A 19532-nucleotide genomic window follows, 5' to 3' on the forward strand; every position below is an offset into this window, starting at 1 on the left:
TTAAAAAAATAGTAAATAAGTTTAATTGATATACTTAAAACATTATTCCATGCATTACTTTTAATATGATTTAACCAACCAAACGTTTTTTTTTTGTTTTTTATAAATATAACAAAAAATTTATTAGCAATAAAATGATCTAATTTATAAATTAATAAATCTTATGAAAATACTTTGTTAAATAAACAAATTTGATAGGAAATATAAAAGAAGATATAATTAATTAATAAATAGTTTTATTAAAATACTTTGTTAAATAAATAATCCAATAACAAATATAAAATCTAATTTTATATGATAATGAATATAAAAATGGAAAGCCAGAAAAACAGAAAAAGAATCTGAAATTCTAAGTGATGTCTACAGCTCGGCCGTCGACGGCATGGCATTCGATGACGCTTCAGCGACGGCCTCCGCTTCCTCAGCGGCGGCGTCCTTTAGTAGTCCAATCCTTTAGGCGGAGCGACTTCGACACCTTCGCTCGCCGCGTGGCCTCCGGCGAGGCCTTGAAGGACGCTTGGCGAACGGCCAACGACCGCTTTGAGCAATTCGTCTTCGAAGCTAAAAAAACCGCTGAACGGTTAAACCGCCAGTACTCCGTTTCCCGCCGACTCTCCTCCGTCGTTCAATCCGCCACTGACCGTGCTCGTGAGCTCGACCGGGAGCTCGAGATTGGTATCCGTTGGCGAACATTTACGATGGATTTTCGTAGGAATTGGCCTAGGGTTCGTGTTTTATTTTATTTCTTGGTCTAGAATTGAACTTCTTTTATTCATTTGGAATTTTTATACTAACATTTTGTTTGAGGATTTTTTGGATATGGTTGCAGTACAGGAAGCAGCTGAATGATTTCTTAGAAACTCCATTAGGAAGAAGTTTTGCTGTAAGTAAGATTAGGCCAAATATCAATTTTACTTATTTTCTTGAGTTATTTTTGTAGGCTCCATTTCTTTGTTACTTGTTGCTCCTAAAAGAACTCCAATAATGCAAAAGAAATAGCGAACTTCAAAATTATGTACTAATTTGATAAAAAGAATTGTGTAATTTGCTATTATACAAGGATTAATCCAAAGATTGTTCTTTAATTTGAAGTAAAGTCATGCATTTTTATTTCCATGAAAGTTGTATCCTTAAATGTTTGATCTTTCAAAATGTTCAGTGCATTTTATATCCAAGAAATCTAGAAAGCATAGCCAAAAGAAAAAAATTTCTGCAGAGCATTTATGATAACTAAACCATATGTTCATCCACCCCCCTTTTGTTTTTGGTTTAACAGTGATTCTAGCATGAAAGAAATATGATGTTAACATGGGTTGTAGTGAGGAAAAACTCCTTAAAAGTTCAAGGGGTTTGATTTGCAATACTCGATATCATGTTTTCATTATCTCTTATGAATTAAAGAGGATGAACAACTTATGTCTATTAAGCAGCGGATATCTGACATCATTGTCATTGGGTTTTAAGATTGCTTGTATTCAAGTTGAGCTTTATGCCTACTGTAAGTCTGGTTTTGGTTGAATAGTTAATATGTCCAAGTTGCTAGTTGCCTTCATTTTGGAATCCATGGGATATTCATATTATTCTTATTTGTTGTTTTGGGCCTAAATGTAAGGTGAGTGTTATGTGGTCTTACATGTCATGTCACTTGTGCACAAGTTTGTATAGGTGGCCTTGGATTTGAGTTAGGTTCTGTGTATATTAATCTGTTCTAGGTAATATGCTTATGACTCTCATTTCTCATTCCCCAAATCTTTCTCCTATAACTTTAATCTTTTAAAGGTGTTTTGCTTCAGTGCGGAGAAAATGAGAGTGAATTTCTTTTGAAATTCTTAACCTTGGATAGGATCTGGATATATTGTATTGTGTGCTTTGGTGATTAGTTATAGTTCGTTTGCTACCTCATTTCATGATAGAGTTTTTTTCATCCATCTGCAGATGATTTTCTTCCTCTGGTTTGCATTATCCGGTTGGCTTTTTCGATTCTTAATATTTGCCATGTGGATACTACCATTTGCTGGGCCTCTTCTCATCGGGACTATTGCCAATAGTCTTGTTATTAAGGTATCAGCTATCACTTATTGCTATAATATGGCACAGATAAATGCAAGATAAAAGCGATGACTTTCTGTAACATATGTGATTCGTTGTAAAATTTGTTTATTTTTCATTGCTTTTCATCCCCGTAAAAGGTGACACTACGTAGTGTCTATCCGTAACATATGGAACAATAGGATTAAACTCAAAGTCTAGTCTTCCATTTATTGTACTTGCTATTCTGATGATTACAGTTAAAGTAGCTCCTTCTTAAACTATATCTTTTACGATTACAGTTAAATTAGATTGCAACTTCTTGCATGTTATGCTAGTGAGTTCTTCAAGTATAGGATGATTTTGGGGCATAAGATAGTGCTAGTTTTACTAGAATGGTGTATTGTATTTGCGTAGATTTTTTGACTTTGTATATGGTCTGAAAAGGGAATTTGATTGCAGAAGCAAACTAGGGTGCATTTATTCACGATACCATTCCAAATATTTTTTAAAACCTGCTTCATTGCAGAATTTTGTTCATTATATTCAACCAATTTTATTTTACCAATAAAACATCGTTTAAAATGGCAAACTGACCTTTTTTATGATAAAAATCGGACAGGGTGCTTGTCCAGCTTGTAGGAAACAGTTTGCTGGTTATAAAAACCAAACGATACACTGTGCAAGCTGTGGAAACATTGTATGGCAACCAGAAGGAGACTTCTTTGGCAGAGGTAGTAGGCGCACCGGTTCAAAAAAGTCCGAACCAGAAATTATCGATGTCGAGTTTGAGGAGAAATGACAAGATGGTCTTGGAAATATACAGGTATGATTCTCGCCTTGCCATAGTCCAATGAGTCTGAACACCTCCCTCCCCCTTTTTCCTAATCTCGAAAAACAGTTTTTACTCCATTTGCCATCAGTGTCTGTACTGTATATTTTGTAGTTCTGAGTTTTTCCTGATGATAGAAAATGTTTCATTTCATAGCATTTAGCAATTAGTTTGAACTTTGATGTGAGGCTTAGATGATGAAATTTCTGTTCGATGTTGGACAAAATTATGATTAATTTGTAACTTTTAAAAATAAAATCTATATAGAATTGAATAAAATCTTCAAATCACTTATCTAGAAAAAAAATCAAATCATTTGAACTATTTTTCAATTTTTTTAATTTATACAAAGTTTAGAAAAAATTTATTTTTGGGATGATTCTCAAAATATACATAAATTTTGTGTAATGTTATATAAGAAATTTGATTTGCTGTCTGTATGTACAAATGATTTATTTTTGAGAGAAATTTGTATTTTGATTGAATTTTACAAACTGTGCCATTTTAAGTTTTAAGTTGAGAAACAAATAAACAATTTTAAATAAATTTTATGTGGAGAAAACAAAAAGAAATGTTTAAAATACTTGAATGGATTAAAGGATATAATCAAGTTAAGTTGCTTTTCTTTTTTTTTAATCTTTTAGTGGAAGGATTATGTTTTAATTAAAAAATTAATTATATTTATGTTGAGAAAATATAATTATTTGTATATTTAGTAGGTAAGCATAAAATAATACCATATGGATAACGGTATTAGTCATAGTCATATGAAATTTATATTAATTTAAGATTTATGCCTATTATCATTTATATTAATTGTTCAAAAGGATTCAATACCCTATCTAATGTAACAATGTCACTCAATACTATATTAAAATTTTAATATTTTAATATACAGTATGTCATCACTTAATTTATTATTGAGCTTAAAATTTTCAAATAATCTTTTGTATAATAGATGACCCTTTTTTACTCTTCCAAACTTTATAAGCAAAAATTAACACAGATGAACTTATTGAAGGTTTTTCCAACAAATTTATGAAAAAAAATTAATAGAAGACATCTGTAATTTGTTTTCAAGAAAATGAAGTTATTTGATGCGTATAATTTCCCTTTATTGTCTTATTTTTGTTTATTGTATAATTTTCCTTTTAATAAAATAAGAAAATTATGATATTGACATTATTATAGTGAACTAGTTTTCTAATGGTATTTAAATTCGACTAGACTAATTGATCGGATTGGAAACTAATCAAGGTATCAATCCAAAGAAAGGGTTAAGATTGATTAACTTGTAAAATCACTCAAAATCAGGCAAAAAAAAAACCTGTTGAACTGATTTTTTCTATTTTTTAGTTGTAAAATTTTTATGCTTGAATTGAGAATCAGTAATATGACCGGTTTGACCGTCAATCCTGCCATTTACGCGCTAAATCAGCTAGCAAATTCAAGCAAGAAGAGAAGGCATAAACTTTGAGACATCTACTGCGTCATACAAATTTTTATACAAACAAAACTAACATACATTACTGAGTCACAAAACGAGTCACATATTCATGGTGAATCTTAGCAGATGTTCAACCAAGAGTTAAACCATCTCTGAAAATGGAGACTTCGAAAACAATATTTGTTTTCTTGATCATCTTAAACACACAAACGTCTCCAACTTTGAGCTTATTTCGCTGTACAAATGCCCGCCAGCCGATGCTAAATCGGCCTGCTCTGTCTGAGCAAATAATCATCCTTACACGCCATGATTTATGCTTATATTTAAGGGTCACATCTTCCGGAATTTGCTCCATGTGTTCGTCGCAAAAGCTTTCTGGGATGCTCTGCATAAGGTTGATGATGCTTAGATAGTGAACAAAAAAGAAAGAAAACCGAGATTGATGCACCATTGATGCAATGTTGTATGCGAGTTTTTTTGATTGATGGCTGATTCTTGCTTCATAAGTAAATAGTTTACGTTAATATGATCGAAAATGTCCATTCGATGTTTGGAGATTTAACTGATGGCATTGAAGCTAATAAACTGTCAGTTTTTTAGATTTAATGCTGATTCTTGCTTCCAAAGTAAATAGTATTTGTTGATATGATTGAAATGTTCAAATTTTCGAGATTTAACTGACAGCAGGCATCGAAGCTAGGTTGTATGCTACTTTCTTAGATCGATGTCTGATGGTTTCTTGTTTCCCAAGTAAATAGCAGATGCTAATATGATCAAAATGTTTGATATTTTAAGATTCAACTGACTGCATGCACCGAAGCTAAGCTGTATGCGAGTTTTTCTGATTCATGGTTGATTGATGCTTGCTTGTTTAGCAAGTAAGAGATGTTGATGTGATCGAAATGTTCGATATTTTGAGAATCAACTGATTGCAGGCATTGAAGCCAAGTTGTATGCTGGTTTCTTAGATTGATGTCTGATTGTTTCTTGCTTCCCAAGTAAATAGTAGATGTTTATATGATCGTAACATTCGATATTTCGAGATTCAAAGGGCTACATGCATTGAAGCTAAGTTTTATGTTCCTTTTTATCTTTATGAAGCTAAATATGCAAATTTACGGGAATAAGATCTTTACCGGAAACCCTCTCTGCAGAAAATTTGTTGTGATAATGACTTTGAACAACGGATGAGCCGACCTGAGTTTGCTTACTCTTTCAAGAGCTCTAGCAATGGCAGTTCCTTTGCTTGGAAGCCTTTGAATAGCTCGCCGGGCTGAAGTCTTATTCTGCATCGCCTCATCGAACTTTCCTGCAGGCAAGAACATTAGGTGCAATTTTGATTCAACAGCACTCCGGAAATTTCTTCGATCTCTTATGACTTACCATCTCCGTTCTTAATTTTTCTTCTCGGAACATGAGATTCTTTGTTCCTCTTTGAATATCTAATCGTTTCATTTTCACTAGAATGATCATATTCAATCTGAATCCGAGCATTCAATTCCCTCTTGTGCCGACCATGACCTATTTTACTCCCACGAGCTGACCCGCGGATCAGCCATCGTAAAAACATACATAGATGTCACTAAATCATACAAATCTTTAACTTAGTGATGCTTGTAGGTATTGTACGTACTGCTAGTATGGCGATCATTTGAATCTTCGGGGTTCCGGAAAACAGTAACCCTAAATGATATTTCGGGTCCCTCTAGCAGTTCAAAGGCACAAGAGTCGCCTACTCGTAAATCATTGTCGATTGCAAATGCCTTCCAACCACGGCCAAAGCTTGTGCAATGATATTTATTGTAAACTTTGAGATGAATAGGCCAAGTTCTCCCGTCTCGATCTTTAAGGACAACATCGGCTTCCTTCCAAGTGAAATAAGTTCTCGCGAACGTAAATGGAACATTCTGCAATTATTAGCTCGAAACGATTTCATTCAATTGATACTCAATATGTAATGCCAATGCGTCAAGGTAGAGCTTACAGCACGAAATGCGGTAATGTACGATGGCTGTATATTAACTACAAAGAATGGCTTTTCCGATCCAAAATGGTTAGCTGACGATGCCGATAATCTCTGGGCAGCAGACGTGCCTCCACCAGCTTGTTCCGGACCGATTTTACCTGTCGAGTAACATCAAATTCGAAAGAATAGTGAACAAAATCTGAGCTCAAAAAGAACATATTAAATCAGTAAATTTATATCATCATATATACTATACTTCCATCTCTGCTTGACATTCGAAACTCCGATTTTTTCGCATTCGTAGCGCCCTGCATTCTTGTTCTCTTACGAGGCGAAGAACGCGTTTTCTCCGTTGTTTTCCGGGATCGCGATACGTTGTTGACTATTTCAACCACATCCTCACTCCCGACTTCTTCCACGTCCGGTATTTGGAGCTCCACCTCATGGTTATCGATACCGTTCGGGTATTCGATTTCCAGTGTAGTCTGATCAAATATCATGAACACGTAAAACCGCGAATGACCTTCGTATCTAAAGATCAATAGGTTCCCATACTTCAAAGAGAAATAATCCGCGAAGTCTTTCCAACCATTAGCTAACCAAATCTCACCATCACATTTCATCAACTCTACTTTCCATTCTGGCCCCGTCGGAGCTTTAACGATTACGGTATTCGATAGATCGTCTCCGTATAAACTAACGAACCTTTTCGGCAAGGGCTGCAACAAATTTAGAAAATTCAGAAAAAAAAATGCAGAGAAATTAGAATTAGCAGAAAAAACCAAAGCAGAAACAAAGAAACCCAAGAAGCAAAGAAGAGGAAGGGTTATTACAAGCTTTTGAGTTTGAGAAAGAATAATCCTGAAAAAATGAAGTGTTTTTGGATGATTCATGGATGAAGTTAACATTTTTCTTTTCTTAAAATCAATGGAAGTGAGAGAGATTGAAGAAGAAAAGCTCTATTATGCCCTTATATTTATTGTGATTACATTTACAAATTCTGACAAGAGATTTAATCATATGAGATTATGTTCACTGCTGCAAGAAACACATCTAATGAGGATAATTTGTTCTCTTGACTTGTTTGACCAGCTCATGGTTTTGTAACACTTTTTTTTACCCAATTTTCTTAAATGAAATTTGTCCCCAAAATAACTTATGTAAGTTGAATGGGTTTTGGATATTTCATAAATGAGCTGTAATTAATCATGCTTAGAATTATCTGTCTGGGTTGGTTAGAAAAGTGAGAAGGTTTGAATAAGAATATAAATTTGAAAAAAAAATTTAGCTAAAAATTAAGACCTGTTTAGTCTCGAGTAGATTTTTTTTTATTATGCCTATTTTTTTCTTAATATGTTTAAAATTTGTTTTATATAAAAAATAATTTATTTCAAATTAAATACGGGCCTAAAAAGTTTACCTATAATTTTATATTGACTCGACTTATGATTAAATCTATTTTAATTAAATGAATGAATAAGTTATTTTTAAATACATGGGTAGAAAATTTTATATAGATCCAAATTGAAATGACGATTTTTTAAACTTTGATTCAGCTTTATTTTAAAGTTTATTTTTCCATGTTTTATGAATTTGTACATTTATTTTAATTATTATGTATTAGACATTTGATTTCATTTAAAAAACATTTGATTAGATTAATGGTATGTGACAATCTTAGATTGTGTCACATACCATATTTTAATAATTGGATCGATGATTGAACAAGTTAGATCATTAGTTTTTGATTCAATCAGTTCAATCGGTCCGACTGTCGGACCAACAATAATTAAATAAATAATTAAAAATTCATAAAAAAATTAAAAAAATTATGAAACTAATTTAACTTGTTCAACTGTCGATTTTTATCTCGGTTTCGATTTTTACCAATTTCAAGCAATTTTCTAGTTAATCAGTTAAACCCCTTTGTTCGAACCGTTATATTGACCTTGTTCCAGTAACATTGATCACATCATCAAATCTTGATAGAATCTAAGTTCAGGGATCAAAATGGATCTAGTTTTCAAGTTCAAGAACTAAAGCGGACAAAAAAAGTACAAGTATCAAAGTAAATTTAGTTGTCAAGTTTAGTGGCAAAAATTATATTATCTCATTTATTTAACATTATTTTTTAAATAATTTACCTTTAAATTTTAAAAATTACATTTATCAAACAAACTAATCATATTCCATACTTAATTTTAAGAAATATATCAAACAATTTTTATAACTTGAATTCAATGTTTAATTTTCAATACATAAATTTTCAACACTTAATTTTCTAGTTTATCAAACAACACCTAAATTTTCGAGTTTATCAAACAACACTTAGTTTGCCTGTGTTGTAAAAATTTGATTCTACACATTGTGATTTTGCTCGCATATGTGCTTGTACTTGTAAATTTTCAAAAGAAAATAAAAATTTACAATTCATATTTCAAACTGAATCAGATATAAATAATTTTATACAATATTAATAATTTATATAAACTCAATTGGAACTTAGACTTGTACAAGGATTACGACCCAACTTGGACCATATAAAAATATATAAAATATCAAAATTTTTTTTAATTTTAAATAGTAAAACGATTTCTTTTTGACTGGTCTGACCATCTTGAAAAGAGAGCTAGACTTGAAATTTTATTGGAACTGGGCCTTAGGAGATGAGCCCTTTAATTCGAACCCTTCCTTAAAAAACCACAGCCCGACCCAATCTGATCAGCCCAATTCCAACCGACAGGACCGGTTTAGGTAAAACCGGAAAAGAAAAAGAAAAAGTCGAGTTCCATATATATATATATTTTTTTGCCTTGTATATATTATGTAAGTGAAAAATAAAAAAGGAATTTTCCATTGTTTCGGCAACACGAAAGCTTGCGAGAGAGAGAAAAAAATGGATCCACAGCTAACTGAAGTGTCGCAGATGTTCGAGCGATTCAAAGCTGCATTCATTAGAAAAGATTTCGATTCATGCGCCAATCTCCTTTCTCAACTCAAGGTTTTTAATTTGTTTTGAACTTGTTCAAACCCTAATGCATTCTCTCTATTCGGGCTAAAATTCTAGGGCTCTTATTCGTCTCGAGATGATGGATCCCGTATTGTAGATCGTTAGTTTATTTGGTGGTTGATTTTGTTTAGGGTTTAGGGATTTTAGGGGTTTTGTTGTGTTTTTATTGTTTTCGATATTTGAATTAGCTGCTGTGTTTGAGTTTGGGAAATTGGATCGATGAAATTGATGGGTTTGAAATGTTGCTCAAGTGATTTTGGGTTTTTTATTATTGCAGGTTTTGCTGACAAAGTTTAGGAGCCTTCCTCCGCTATTTGAAAACACCCCTAATGCGGTTAACGAATTGCTCTTAGCAAGTAATTCTTATGACTCAGTTCATTGTTTTGCTTTCTCATTTTTATTTTATTTCTATGTTGGTCCATCAAGCACTAGCTTTCACATATTTTGAAGGATTCTATATGAAAATACCTCAGCACTTATACATATTGTAACTTACTAGATGTAGCTTTGTTCCGTAGTGAGGACATATCTCAAATATGATTAGGAACATGCAAGGTTGGTTCATTTTTTGGGATCAGTAAGCTTCTTTTCTTTTGCGTGCCTTTGGTTGTAGTTAAATCTATGTTACTAGGACTCGGATGTTAATGTTGAATTTTCTGATGTGGGTATGTTGAATTTTCTTCCAAGTTTTTTCATGTATTCAGAGAGTTATTGGAGGGTTATATCCTCATACCCATGTTTGGACTTGTGTTAGACATGGATATATCAAGAAAAAATGAAGAGTGGGAGCAACAGTTAAACATTTGAGCATGTTGCAGCTTCTATATGAAGTTATTTTTAACCCATATGAATAGAATTAATAAATTGAATCTCTGGTTGTCTGAAAATTATCAATTATCAGTTCTTTAATTGTTGCTTTTTTTTTTCACTGACAATTTCAGGGGAAATTTACGAACATGCTGTTGTCCTTAGTGTTAAGATTGAGGATCAAGATGCCTTTGAGAGGGACTTTTTCCAGTTGAAGCCCTATTATACAGATGCTGGGTTAGTTGCTTGTCTTTTTAGGGTTATGCTTAAGGTTTTTTGCTCTGTAGTTTGGGAATTATGTCTATTACCTTTGCTTTGCTGTTGTGCTGTATATCTAATTTTCTTTCCGGGTCTAGTTTTTTTGTTCTCGATATAATTTCCTCCCCTTTCTCTCTAGCTGTTAAGATAGATGAATAGATAAGAGGTGCATCCTATAAAGCTCTGCATAACCATTAGTAAAATATGGATATCGATTCTTCTAATTCGAAAATCAAGTCACAAGTGTTTTTTTTTGGTGTGTATATATATGTTGTAAGACTTTTAATACATAAAGAAATTAAAATGGATTTTGTGTCTTGTATGAGTGTGATGGTATTGGATTTGTTTTAACTCTTGGCCCATGAACAAATTGTCTTAAGGAAACTTCCACTCCTTTCAATGTGTGTACGCTTATGTGCGAATAAATTTCTTATGTAGAAGCCTCTATTATTCAGATTAAGGAAATGATGGTAATTATTTTTCTTTTTTCCTGATGGAGCAGTAGCCGTCTTCCACCATCCCAGCAAGAGTACCTGATTCTAGGTCTTAATCTCTTGAGACTTCTTGTCCAGAACAGAATTGCTGAGTTCCATACTGAACTGGAACTGCTTTCGGCCACTGCCCTGGAGAATCCTTGCATCAAGCATGCCGTGGAGCTGGAGCAATCCTTCATGGAAGGGGCTTACAATCGTGTCTTGAGTGCTAGACAAAATGCTCCTCATGAAACTTATGTTTATTTCATGGATCTCTTGGCAAAAACAGTGAGGTAAGCAATTGTATTTCATGTGACTATTTTCTGGGGGATAACAATATTAAAGCATGGTAGACTGTCTTTTAAATTATGGTTGTATTTGTGACCATTTTGAATCTAAGATCATTTCAACATCAGTTTCGTAGAATCAGCTCTATGTTGTATTGTTTTTTATTCATAAACGTGTCATTTTCAGAGATGAAATAGCTGGATGCAGTGAGAAGGCATATGATTATCTTTCAATTAACGATGCCCGACAGATGTTGCTTTTCTCATCTGATCAAGAACTTTTGGAATACATCAAAGAGGTAAGCATTCTTGTAAACATCGATAATACCCATTTTCATCAAAAGACATTCAGAAAAAGGAAAAAAAACAAAGCTTATTTGGACCTGTATTACATTTGTCGCAGGAGCATCCTGATTGGGAGGTGAAGAATGGATCCGTGTATTTCCAGAAGGCCAAAGACTCTGCACCATGTAAGGAGATCCCATCCCTACAACTGATTAACCAAACTCTTAGCTATGCTAGGGAGTTGGAGCGGATTGTGTAGGCAAGTTGCTATCCAGTGGTTGCTTTTTCTGCTCTTAAAAGAAAATTCATATAACTTGCCATCATTTTGTTGTTGTGGATTTTTACTTTTTACATTCAGTATGAAACTTAAAAAAGTTGTTTCCATTTCATATTTCTAGTTATATTAGTAACTTCCAAATTGCTAGAATCTATGTTAGTTGGATTTCGAAACTAATGTTGGATGTGTTTGAATTTGCGTGCATTTTGGTTTTCAAGTTTTTTCATATATGGTGGAGCGACTTGATTTAGATTAGTTAAGTGATCATAATTTATAAATTTATTAAAAGTTGAGTTACAGATGTAATTAAAAAAAAACTAATAAAAGTCTATTTTAATATTTTTAGAAAATATAGTGAATCGAAGCTATAACTCATTTAATTCCAGGGATGAAAAAATAAATAAATATTTAAGTTTTTCAAATGTTTGGTATTTTTAAAAAGTATCATAATTTTAATTTTTTTCATTTTAATAAATTTTAGAATTTATATTTTTTATAATGCCACATCAACAAAAGCATAAATGAGATATCATTAAATGATTGGTATTTTTAAAAAGTATCATAATTTTAATTTTTTATTTTTTAATTTTTAATAAATTTTAGAATTTATATTTTTTATAATGCCACATCAACAAAAGCATAAATGAGATATCATTCCATGTCAGCAAAAAAGTTGACTGACAATTTCCTTTCAAATTAGGCTTGATAAAAATTGAAACAGTAAGATTGACATTGTTAAAAAATATCGATTAGGAGACTATTGTAAAAGATGATAAACGTTAAGGGCAAATTTTATTATTATGCTGATATATTATATATACATGAAAATATACTTTAATTACATTAATGTAAATTTTATATAAAGTTGACAATAATGTTCAATAATTTATTTTAAATATTGTATTATATTTTTAATGTATTATAAAATATGGTTAAGAAAAAAAGTTAAAATTGATTTAAAATATAAAAAATTGACCCAACATATTAATACACGTTTATACATTTATACAATCTGATATTGATTGAAATTGATTAAAATACATTAAATTAGTGTTATCATGTCAAATAAGCTCAAATTCAATCAACAATATAAATTTACTTTAAAAAATAAGTACGAGTATATTCTTAATATATTCATATTCCACACATTGAAATATACGTCTAGTGTATATTCCAATATACCAAAGACTCCTAAAAATATTCAATTCTTGAAGGGTAAACTATACATAAGGTTACTAATTTTTCAGTAAATTTATGTTTCAGTCACTCAATTTGAAAAAAAAGTTACTAAATGGTCATTAAACTATTTAAAAGTTTCATTTAAGTGACTAGATTGTTAAAATCGTTGTTGTATGACCTTCTCTATTTGTAGCACCTATACCAATCGAAAGCTCTCATTTCTTTTCTCTTCTATAGTTTAGTGTTTTTTTCATAAAACAATTTTAAATTTTACGAATCTGCCAACTAAAGTCCAATTAGCTTTCTTCTCCCGTATCCAACATCACTCGTCAGATAGACTTGATCTAAGGTATGCTCTTCTACTCATCGATGAGCATTGATCCACGTATCAATTGTCGAATTGTCGCTTGAAGCTCGGTAGTCAGACTATGAAAAAATTTCAACAACCCAGTAACTTAAATAAAAAACTTTCGAATAGTTTAGCAACATAAATGGAAACTTTCGAATATTTCAATGACTATTTTGTAACTTTTGAAGTTAAATTACCAAAATATAAACTTATTAATAATTTATTGACCTTGATTATATTTTACTTTAAAATTTTAAATAAAAATATGAAATATGTTTTAAAAAATGAAGTTGACCTTGAGCATTCAATATTGGAACCTCATTCAACATGGAATGAAAATATACTTTGTATTATAATATATAAAAAAAATGATAGAATGAGTTTAATTTGGAGGTTGTGAATTACAAAGTCAATTATTCATTTCAAAGAGAGTAGGGCAGCTTCATTGCTAGTCATTCCTTTTTGGTTCTATCTGTTTATCCTTTCATGCTTAATACCTTTGTAACATTATCAACCAACTGTCAAGACGAAATTCTATTCTCTTTAGCTTGTGTATTTTTATTGGTATTTTTATATTTTATTATAAGGGTGAATGTTTAATAGAATCGAGTGAAAAAAATTTGAGTTAGTAGAGTTAACGGGTTCTATTTTATCATTCTAATTCGATTTGATTTTTTTTTCGAATTGAGTAGAATGAAATGAAATTGAATTGAGTTGAATCAAATAAAATTATTAGAGTTAAATTAAAGAAAATCAAAGCAACAAAGTTAGAAATCTTGTTAACAATATGGCTAAATTCTGAATACATGAATTGTCATGCCAAAAATTATTTTAAAAAATAATATTTTAGTAATATTTTGTTTAAAGAAAAGAAAATTTTGAATTTTTAAAATGTTAATGGTTAAATTTATCTAAAAAATAATAAATATCGAATTGATAAAAATGTGAAAATTAAAAACTAAAATTATGATTATGCATATAATAATTTAAATTATTTATTTATTTGTATCGTGTTTGTGTGTATAAAATATATAGTATCTTATAATATTTTAATTAATTATTTTATATTGTATTGAAATATAACAGCTGCAAGAAGCTTCATTGATTGGTCCTTATATTGTTGGAAAATGCTTAATATAAAATATCAGAAAGCTTGTTGTTTCTTTCGCTGAAGTAACCAATGGAATTAATTTTGCTGCGTTGGGTTCTTCGTAAATTTTGACCTTAGTTTTGGTCTCCAGTTGAACTTTTTTCTCCACTTAGTTGAAAACTTGAATATTTGAACAAATTAAGTTCATGGAGCGAAAGATATCCAAGAAGGTAAATCGTACAAAATAAATATGATTAGACTCAAATTCTCGTCACATATCATTTCTCACCCATAAAATGTTCTATATATTATGAGATATGTCTTCAACTCCAATCATGCATAACGTGTATAGTTCCGACAAAGAGCTCCCCAAAAGCAAAGTTTGAAATATTTTGAGGAGGGCGAATTTCAGTTTATATTTTTTATAAGAGTTAAAATGTAATTTCATCATTCTGATAGTTTATATTAGTTTTTCGAGGCTAATATATAATTTTATCACGTACTAATTTAAAAGGTCAAAATTGATTTATTTTATAAGAGATTGGGATACCTGCCAACCACCTTTGCGTTGCCTTAAAGCTCTCACCTTATAAATTTGTCATCTCTTCAAACATTTGAACTTTCAGTAAAGTCAAGAGACAAAATATTTTACCCATAATAATATTTAATATAAATATTTAATGAGTATAAATTCATACTAATATAATCATTTAAAAAGAATTTGTATTATTTATCATTTATATTTATATTCATAATTGAATATACATTAAATATAATTATAAAAATATGAGATAACATAATTTGAAACTACTTAGTTACTTACAAACTAATTTATTGTTTTAGTTTTAAGATTTGACTCGTTTTCGCCGGCCAGAAACTTAGGTTAATACCTCATTTTTAAATATAATTTAATAATAAACTAGATTATGGTACTAATACGATGTAAAGTGTAAAATATTTTACCTAAAATATGAATAAAATTTTGGTTCAAATATATTTATAAATTGATGTAAGTTTGGATATTTTTCTGATTTTATTTATAAATTGATTTTTATAAATACTATATAAAATAAAAAAATATTTGTTATTTTATAAAAAATTTGTATTTTTAGTCATTTTTCAATTGAGTTTGATTCTTAATTAAATTGTGGGTTGATGTTAGATCGGTGTTATTGTTATTTGTTATTTAATTTATTTAACCGCTACAAGATCCACAATTCCATGAGCTTGGGCTTCTGTTGCTGACGTAAAAACATCTCTTTCCTTGTCTTCGGATAAAATCCATAGGAGCTTGCCCGTTCTTTGTACCTAAAGCCTTGTGAGGCTTTCGTGAAGTTTCAGTAGTTTTTTCGCTTCCAGGATAACTATTTGTGCCTCATGAAAAGAACTAGCAGGTTGATGGATTATTTTATCCTAATGATATAACATAATAAAAAGGTTTTCTAACTCATATAATGAAACGAGAAGAGACTCATGGCATCAACTCAATTAGAGATAAAAATATAGAAAACTTATTTAATATACTAGAGGTGAAAATTTTTAACTCCACAAACGAGGTTAAAAAATTTATTATGTATTCGTAGTTGGTATTTTAAAAAATTAAAAACTAAATAATGAGACATATGACAATTTTTCATCTTGTTTGTGTAGTTAAAAACCTCCACTGCTAATATATCAAATAATAAATTATATATATTATGGCATACCTAAGATATCGGTGAAAAAATTATATCAAAATTATATATATATGTGTGTGTAAAAAAGCAATTAAACTTTAGTTGAAATTATAAAATTGAGTATTTGAATTTTTGTATCTTAAGTTTAAATCAATATTTTTATAAGTTTAAATTAATTTATATGGATTTTCAATAAAAATATAAAAAATTATTTATAATAATATTTATTTAATTTTGAAAAAAATTAAATATTTTAATTGAATTAATTTTAATTAACTCATATGAAATCAATTTAGTCAAAAATTTAATAATAGTATAGATCAATGCCTTTAAAATATTATTTTACATTAAATAAAATAATTACTTTAATATAATATATGTTAAGCCAAAAAATCCTATAAATATTGCATAAGGACATCCCAATGAAAGCCACCACACAAACAACAAAGCTTTTGGTTTCAGAATTCAGATATTCCTAGGTAACAGACTTTCTTCTTTTCTTTTTCTCATCAACCAAACAGAAAACCCCAGATTTTTTCCCAGGAAAGTAAAAGAAAGTAAAGAAATGGAGAAAAAAGGAATAATTATATTCTTGGTTGTGATCCTTTTGGGGATAATATCAGCCATTACTGGCTTTGCAGCTGAATCTACAAAGGTTAAGGTAAAATAAAATAAAATTAAAAAAAAAAAGGCATCAAAATTTGTAATTTTTAAGGTTTTCTAATTATGTTTTTCTATATATTGAGGTTTTTTTTTTTTTTTGGCAGACTTCGCAAGTAACGATAGACGATTCCGGTCAATGTGTATATCCAAAGAACTCAGCGCATGCACTTGGCTTAATATCAGCCCTCATGCTTTTGATCGCAAAAATAATAATAAATGTCGCCACCGGTTGTTTTTGTTGCCGGAAAACCGATCCGTCCCGGAGCTCTAACCAGATAAAACCTCTTGTCTTCTATATTGCTTTTTGGTAAATTTCAATTACACTACTTCTAGATTTACTTTTTCTTTCTTGAATTATTTTTAACATGTTATATTATATTTATATAAATATACTAGAGATGTCCATGGTCGGGTGGCCCGCTCGACTTTGGGACCGGCTTGAATAAAGAGGCTTTGTCACGATTAGGTTCGGCCCGAATGTAAATACAATGTTTTTATTTAATTTTAATTATAAGAATATGTAAAGATTAATATAAAATTAAAATTTATTATTTTATTAATTTTAAATAGTAATAAGTTTCTTTGTTGAGTCGGGTTCGAACTTGGACTTGAAATGTTTTTAAAAATTGAGCCTTAGCTCGACTTAATTTGGTCTATGAACATCTCTAGCATGCATACATACGGGCTATTATTATTTACAACGTCAAAGGAAACACAAAAAAATCCACAAGCAAAGTCAAGATGATGACATATATTTATTTATTTATTTATTTTGAATTTTTAAATATAATTCAAAAGACAATTATCATCATCAAAACCCGAATTAAGAAAAATTTTTAATTCATCGATAAAGTACCTAAAAACAACTATATGTATGTATTGTGTGTTAATGGCACTATACACATGAAAGTATCATCCAATTTTAAATTTGTCATAAATTTCAAAACATTTTAATTGAGTTCTTAAAATATTAGAATCATATCAATTAAATCTTCTTCTTTTTTATCAATCTTGTGATTAGTTTAAGCGTTATGCATGCTCAAATCTGACGTGAAACATTTTATAACATGCGAGTTAAATTGTAAATGTGTGTAATTATTGTATGAACTATTTGGATATGGCAAGCTCTCCTAAATTTTAATGACATTTTTCTAATACGTCAGCGTCAAATTGTTCTCACGATAGGTATACACAGATTTGTAATTTGATCAATGTATTTTTAAAATACTCAAAGACAAATATGAGCAGTCATTTAACACCTAAATTGATAGTTAAGTTGATGGAATGATGTGATTTATACAATATTGATACTTTGAAGACTTAATTAGAATAGTTTAAAGTTTATAATTCAATTCTAAAAGAGACAATAGTTTGGGGATATTTGAAGGAATTATCCCTATAAAACACAAACTTAAAACATAACCTTGATTAAGTTTGTTGTTATGAGATAGACTCAATCCAAAGTGGAAAAAGAGATAATTATAAATATCTTTATTTCTCTTAACACTTATTTTTTAGAATTTCCTTACACTTTTAAATTAAAAAATTGTCTATAAAATGGTAATTATAGTGAGAATTTTTATTTTATTTTATTCCTTTAACAATCTCATTATAGGTTCTGATTATATATACTCTTTTTGACACAATGTCTAGAACTATTCATAATCTCTCCCTAACTCATAAATAGGAGGATAATGTGCTTCAGCGCACTTGAACTCATGTCCTCCTACATTGACAATAATATCCATGCCAATCGAACTAAGATTCAATCGACTAAGTTTTAGATTTTGTACTAGATCAAAATAAATAAGAACCAAAAGATTCAATCAAGCAAATTCTAGCTTCATTGGTATGAGTAAGTTGAGATTATGAAATATATATGATTTAATCCATTTGTCGTTTTGAATCACACATTTTATAAGGGATAATATTAAGGCTTTAATTGCAAGGTGAAAAAAAAAAAAAAAAGAGGAGATTGAGTGTTGTTGTTTTTATTTTGAAGTAGGTTAATACAAAATTTAAGACTTAAAATCATTTATTTTAATTTAAAGACTAAAATCATTTTAATTCTCATAATTCTGATTTTAAATTATTTTAAAAGTTCTCACTATAATTGCAACCATTCTTTTTAATTATTTTCTAATGATTTGAGTTCATGCCGCTTTCTCTTTCCGGTAAATTAATTAGATGTTTATTTATCAACGAAAAACTTGGTTTATATTTTGAATTTTTTAATTTATCAATTTTATTTTTTTAGAAATAACTTTTTAATACATATTTATAAATTATTTTATTAATTTAAATATAAAATATTTTATATTATAAAAATAATAGATTAAATAAGAAAACTTCAATTGAATTCAAATCATTACGGTTTTTTTTAATATATGCATAAACTCAAAGTAATTATTTAAATCACTTTTTGGGCCTGAACTTTTAAACTTTTTTTTTTCAAGTTAATCTCGTATATTTCCTTGAAAGTCCTAAAGTTCAAATCCCAATGCGGTAAAAATTGTCAAGTTTAGAGGCTAACTTGGACAAAAAACATTCAAGCTCATGTAAGAACAATTGCCTAGTTCAATCCTTCTAGGACCAACTTAGACAAAATAAAAATTTAAATCTTAATGTGAGAATTGTTACTAAATTTTATTCTTAAATAATGATTTAACCCTAAAATAATATATGAATTTAGTAAAATAGTATTGAAGCCAAACCAGTCTATTTCAATTTTCGATTTTCTCGATTTTTACTCAGTTTTTAGCCACAAACATTTTTGATGCAGGATCACATTTGTTATAGCAATCGGTTTACTACTGACCGGTGCTGCGTTCAACGAACGAAATAAAAATGCAATTGTTAGAGACCGCACGTACTATTGCCGTGTTGTCAAGCCCGGGATCTTTGC

At 29.9% G+C, this 19532-nt stretch overlaps 5 protein-coding genes across 5 annotated transcripts; 3 read left to right on the forward strand and 2 right to left on the reverse strand.

Annotated features, from left to right (window-relative positions):
- Positions 1-268: 268 nt before the first annotated feature.
- LOC108467506 (uncharacterized) lies at positions 269-3139 on the forward strand. The gene is made up of 4 exons (XM_017768140.2): positions 269-725; positions 830-883; positions 1936-2061; positions 2651-3139. The coding sequence occupies exons 1-4, from the start codon at positions 357-359 to the stop codon at positions 2828-2830; spliced, it is 729 nt and encodes a 242-aa protein (XP_017623629.1). The 5' UTR covers positions 269-356; the 3' UTR covers positions 2831-3139.
- Positions 3140-4332: 1193 nt separating this feature from the next.
- LOC108467505 (B3 domain-containing transcription factor VRN1-like) lies at positions 4333-7421 on the reverse strand. The gene is made up of 6 exons (XM_053018403.1): positions 7107-7421; positions 6530-6992; positions 6292-6431; positions 5691-6214; positions 5444-5616; positions 4333-4692 (listed from the first exon to the last, which is right to left on the reverse strand). The coding sequence occupies exons 1-4, from the start codon at positions 7179-7181 to the stop codon at positions 5912-5914; spliced, it is 981 nt and encodes a 326-aa protein (XP_052874363.1). The 5' UTR covers positions 7182-7421; the 3' UTR covers positions 4333-4692; positions 5444-5616; positions 5691-5911.
- Positions 4438-5877, reverse strand: LOC128296449 (B3 domain-containing protein At5g18000-like). Its single transcript, XM_053031663.1, has 3 exons — positions 5691-5877; positions 5519-5616; positions 4438-4692 (listed from the first exon to the last, which is right to left on the reverse strand). The coding sequence occupies exons 1-3, from the start codon at positions 5875-5877 to the stop codon at positions 4438-4440; spliced, it is 540 nt and encodes a 179-aa protein (XP_052887623.1).
- A 1643-nt stretch (positions 7422-9064) lies between the features above and the next one.
- LOC108467658 (26S proteasome non-ATPase regulatory subunit 8 homolog A) lies at positions 9065-11847 on the forward strand. Its single transcript, XM_017768377.2, has 6 exons — positions 9065-9274; positions 9561-9639; positions 10225-10327; positions 10851-11114; positions 11296-11407; positions 11512-11847. Exons 1-6 carry the CDS (start codon positions 9170-9172, stop codon positions 11650-11652), a joined length of 804 nt encoding a protein of 267 aa, XP_017623866.1. The 5' UTR covers positions 9065-9169; the 3' UTR covers positions 11653-11847.
- A 4553-nt stretch (positions 11848-16400) lies between these two features.
- LOC108469524 (uncharacterized) lies at positions 16401-16965 on the forward strand. The gene is made up of 2 exons (XM_017770395.2): positions 16401-16625; positions 16732-16965. Exons 1-2 carry the CDS (start codon positions 16530-16532, stop codon positions 16936-16938), a joined length of 303 nt encoding a protein of 100 aa, XP_017625884.2. The 5' UTR covers positions 16401-16529; the 3' UTR covers positions 16939-16965.
- The last annotated feature ends 2567 nt before the right edge of the window (positions 16966-19532 follow it).

The sequence above is a fragment of the Gossypium arboreum genome, chromosome 8, assembly GCF_025698485.1.
Source record: "Gossypium arboreum isolate Shixiya-1 chromosome 8, ASM2569848v2, whole genome shotgun sequence".
In the NCBI taxonomy this organism is placed as follows: Eukaryota; Viridiplantae; Streptophyta; class Magnoliopsida; order Malvales; family Malvaceae; genus Gossypium; species Gossypium arboreum.

What these genes read in the sequence shown, in the direction of transcription:
- LOC108467658 (XM_017768377.2), top strand. Translation starts at nt 9,170, where the DNA reads ATGGATCCACAGCTAACTGAAGTGTCGCAGATGTTCGAGCGATTCAAA. An exon ending in ATCTCCTTTCTCAACTCAAG is followed by an intron (nt 9,275 to 9,560) that starts GTTTTTAATTTG and finishes TTATTATTGCAG; the next exon opens with GTTTTGCTGACAAAGTTTAG. An exon ending in CTCTTGGCAAAAACAGTGAG is followed by an intron (nt 11,115 to 11,295) that starts GTAAGCAATTGT and finishes TGTCATTTTCAG; the next exon opens with AGATGAAATAGCTGGATGCA.
- LOC108469524 (XM_017770395.2), top strand. Translation starts at nt 16,530, where the DNA reads ATGGAGAAAAAAGGAATAATTATATTCTTGGTTGTGATCCTTTTGGGG. An exon ending in CTGAATCTACAAAGGTTAAG is followed by an intron (nt 16,626 to 16,731) that starts GTAAAATAAAAT and finishes TTTTTTTGGCAG; the next exon opens with ACTTCGCAAGTAACGATAGA.
- LOC108467505 (XM_053018403.1), bottom strand. Translation starts at nt 7,181, where the DNA reads ATGTTAACTTCATCCATGAATCATCCAAAAACACTTCATTTTTTCAGG. An exon ending in TTTCTCAAACTCAAAAGCTT is followed by an intron (nt 6,993 to 7,106) that starts GTAATAACCCTT and finishes AATTTGTTGCAG; the next exon opens with CCCTTGCCGAAAAGGTTCGT. An exon ending in AATGTCAAGCAGAGATGGAA is followed by an intron (nt 6,432 to 6,529) that starts GTATAGTATATA and finishes GTTACTCGACAG; the next exon opens with GTAAAATCGGTCCGGAACAA.
- LOC108467506 (XM_017768140.2), top strand. Translation starts at nt 357, where the DNA reads ATGTCTACAGCTCGGCCGTCGACGGCATGGCATTCGATGACGCTTCAG. An exon ending in TTCGTAGGAATTGGCCTAGG is followed by an intron (nt 726 to 829) that starts GTTCGTGTTTTA and finishes ATATGGTTGCAG; the next exon opens with TACAGGAAGCAGCTGAATGA. An exon ending in CCAATAGTCTTGTTATTAAG is followed by an intron (nt 2,062 to 2,650) that starts GTATCAGCTATC and finishes AAAATCGGACAG; the next exon opens with GGTGCTTGTCCAGCTTGTAG.
- LOC128296449 (XM_053031663.1), bottom strand. Translation starts at nt 5,877, where the DNA reads ATGTTTTTACGATGGCTGATCCGCGGGTCAGCTCGTGGGAGTAAAATA. An exon ending in AAAAATTAAGAACGGAGATG is followed by an intron (nt 5,617 to 5,690) that starts GTAAGTCATAAG and finishes TCTTGCCTGCAG; the next exon opens with GAAAGTTCGATGAGGCGATG. An exon ending in TTGCTAGAGCTCTTGAAAGA is followed by an intron (nt 4,693 to 5,518) that starts GTAAGCAAACTC and finishes AACCTTATGCAG; the next exon opens with AGCATCCCAGAAAGCTTTTG.